Source organism: Octopus bimaculoides, chromosome 14 (genome assembly GCF_001194135.2).
Source record: "Octopus bimaculoides isolate UCB-OBI-ISO-001 chromosome 14, ASM119413v2, whole genome shotgun sequence".
In the NCBI taxonomy this organism is placed as follows: domain Eukaryota; kingdom Metazoa; phylum Mollusca; class Cephalopoda; order Octopoda; family Octopodidae; genus Octopus; species Octopus bimaculoides.
The window spans coordinates 5,270,493-5,274,109 of record NC_068994.1 but is presented as its reverse complement, the minus strand read 5'-3'; the positions used below and the strand labels follow the sequence as shown (position 1 = coordinate 5,274,109).

The following is a 3,617-nucleotide window of genomic DNA, read 5'->3' as shown; positions in this document are numbered from 1 at the left end:
GTAGCTAGGTAGGTAGCTAGGTAGGTAGGTAGGTAGGTAGCTAGGTAGGTAGGTAGCTAGGTAGGTAGGTAGGTAGGTAAGTAGGTAGGTAGGTAGGTAGGTAGGTAGGTAGGTAGGTAGGTAGGTAGGTAGGGTTTGGTTATGGCCGATCACAAATTTACCATTGACTTCACATCCATTATTGCACTTAGCAATATAGGTGAGTCAATAGACCTCCTAGTCAGAGGCAGGTCTGATAAGTCTATGCATATAAGTGCATACATATGTGTGTGTACGTGTCTGTGTGTGTATATATACAAATGCGTATATATTATTATAATCGAAGCCCCTTCAGTGGTTTATTGTATTACGTCTGAACATAAGCTAACAAGAAACGTATTTGGAAAATACTGTAGAATATAAGTTTATTAAATACTATAGAATAGTTACGGTGTGTTCTTGAACATTTCTCCAAACAAAGATCCTTGATATTTTCTTGGTCAGTAACACATGTACCAATACCAATTTTCTGATAGCAATCTGAAAAACATGGTTACGAATCACTGCTAGTTGTTTTCTGTGAGGTTTATAAATTCATTTCCTGCAACATGCATACGATCTCAGATGTGTGCACATACACACACACGCACACATACACATGTAATAGATAGATAGATAGATAGATAGATAGATAGATAGATAGATAGATAGATACATACATACATACATACATACATACATACATACATATATACATATAAACATACATACATATATGCGTGCATGCATACACATACATACATACATACATAAATGCGTGCATGCATACACATACATACATACATACATACATACATATACACACACACACACATACACACACACACATACATACATACATACATACATACATACACACATGCATACATTTTAAATAATTCAATTAGTGAATAAGGATTTATGATTTATTAACTTACATGCGAAGCTTGATTGCCATGTTAATGAAAACAGAACACATCCAACAATAAAGGATGGCATAGCAACGATAGTTAACACACTTCAAATGGAAACTGAAGGACAAGTAACATATTTCCATTACTTGAAGTTTCTTATCGGAGAAGCGTTCGTCTTACGGAATATCAACGAAGAATGTTTACAACGGAAATATTGTTGGCGTTCTGTGACCCGAGACAGCATGTAGCAAACTTCTATGTGGTCGTTTTTGTTTACGTTCAGTTTGTTACCCAACCCAGTGAATTTGGCAGAGTTGTTAGATCGTTGAATACAATGCTTGGCTGTATTTGTACCCACTCTCAGCTCTCTTGTGTTCAAATCTTGTCAAGATCGTCTTCACTTTTCATCTTTTCTGTAACCATAAAAAATAATAATTCATAGTAGTGGATTGGCAGAAGTGTTTTAGCGTCGGGGGCGAGATATTTGATGGTCACTGTTGCGGTTCCTTGTGTTCTGACAGCAGCACATGTGACGACACTAGTAACCACTAGTGACCACTATTTGGTGGAATTCTGCTTTACGCACGGCATATAACCCCCTCATAACTTTTTGGAGAGCACTCCGTCGGTTGCGGCGACGAGGGTCCCAGTTGACCCAATCAACGAAACAGCCTGCTCGTGAAATTAACGTGCGAGTGACTGAGCACTCCACAGACACGTGTACCCTTAACGTAGTTCTCGGGGAGATTCAGCGTGACACAGAGTATGACAAGGCTGGCCCTTTGAAATACAGGTACTACTCATTTTTGCCAGCTGAGTGGACTGGAGCAACGTGAAATAAAGTGTCTTGCTCAAGGACACAACGCGCCGCCGGGAATTGAACTCACGACCTTATGGTCATGAGCCGAATGCCCCTAACCACTAAGCCACGCGCCTTCACATACTTTTTGGAATTTTCAGAAAATTTTTACGAGTTTGCAATTTACACACGGCTATGAAAAACAATTTTCCATTTTTAATCTTAAATCATGCAGTAAAATACTTTTTATATATATTAGTTTTTGCATGATCGTATAAATTCCCGTGTGCAGAATACAAATTCGCAAAGATTTTCTAAAAATTAAAAGAAATGGAAAAATTATGAAAGGGGTTATATGGAGGACATAAAGCAGAATTTCGCCAACTATTTTCTCTCTGTAAGAATTATCTAACAATTCCAATCGCGGATGAAACTGCGCTATACATAGCTATAAACAGCTGAAAATTTTAAGAATCTTTAAAATGTGTGAGAAGAAAGAAATATGAAGTGCGCTTTGAGTTGAATATTAAGACTCCTCGGCCCATCTCAACTTAATCTAGAAGGGATTGTCTCCCCTACAATAGATGACCTTCAGAAAAGGCGTATAAAGCAAATGCGAACTTTTAATAAGGAGTTACTTCCCTTGTATTTTTGCATTTCTTCGACAATAGGAAAAAGCTATGCAAAGTTACAATGGCTACGCAAAAAAAAAAACACAAACACATGAATATGCAGAATACATACCTACAAACGTACACACATACATACATACATATATACATACGCGCACACGCATACACACATACATACAGACAGACACTTACATACACACATATATATATACATACATACATATATACATACATACATACATACATACATACATACATACATAGAAAGAAAGAAAGAAAGAAAACGAAAGATAAAAGAGAAGAAGAAGAAGAAGAAGAAGAAGAAGAAGAAGAAGAAGAAGAATGTCGTGTAAGAGACAGGGTCTAGTATTTAACACAGTATTAAGCAAACATAAACGGATTAATCTGAGGAGTGAAACAGGCAGACATACATACAGTCACGCAGAAATAAAGAGAGATGGATGGATATTTAATTTTGTAGTATGGGATGAAATAATTGAAACGTTTTGCATATAAAATAAATAACTAGTACTAACTAAATAGATTGGTAGTAGTGTAAGAAAACCGGCTGCGTCTACATTCTGGAATATCCAATTTAAAGTCTAAATAAACAGCAGAAAGTCTATAATATTTACTTATAGCCGGAGATAGAATTGCAATCACTTTTTATCTGTCTTAGTTTCTCTCTCTCTCTCTCTCTCTCTCTCTTTCTCTCTCTCTCTCTCTCTCTCTCTCTCTCTCTCTCTCTCTCTCTCTCTCTCTCTCTCTCTCTCTCTCTCTTTCTCTCTCTTTCTCTCTCTTTTTGGGCTGCTGCCCAGCTGTAATCTCCGTCTCACTCACAATGCAGGTGGTTTCCATGGTGATTAGGAATTCGTAAAGTTAGTGTGGATAGGAAGACGGGTGTCTACAGGTATTTTCGGGTCGGTTTGCTAAGGAAATGTTGATTAAGAGTAGGCTAAAAAAACTAGAATATATTAAGTCGTGTAAGAGCTTTTGCGGGCCATGTAAGATATTGGGCTTAGGTGTGAGTGAGAGTTTGCGTGGGGCCGTGTGGGATCGCGCTAAAATCTCCCGAAATCGTTGGCTGGAATAAGATAACATCGTAGGAATGAATAGAATCAATGACGAATATATAAAGTCGTATGCTTACTTTGTTTTGTTTCGTTCTATAATGGTTTAGTTTGGGAGAGGAAGGACATGACCTATGGCTATTTTGGAGTCATCTGAAAATAATGAGAGGAAAGGAGAAAGTCA

General features: G+C 37.5%; 1 protein-coding gene across 1 annotated transcript in view; it reads right to left on the bottom strand.

Moving 5' to 3' along the window:
• LOC106868338 (multiple epidermal growth factor-like domains protein 10) overlaps positions 1-1,757 on the bottom strand; it is a 24,745-nt gene extending 22,988 nt beyond the window's left edge. Inside the window, exons 1-2 of the mRNA XM_014913545.2 lie at positions 957-1,757; positions 430-519 (exon numbers count right to left, since the gene is read on the bottom strand). Coding sequence (XP_014769031.1) covers positions 430-519; positions 957-1,017 — 151 coding nt within the window. The 5' untranslated portion in view covers positions 1,018-1,757. The remainder of the gene's footprint in view (positions 1-429; positions 520-956) is intronic.
• Positions 1,758-3,617: the final 1,860 nt, after the last annotated feature.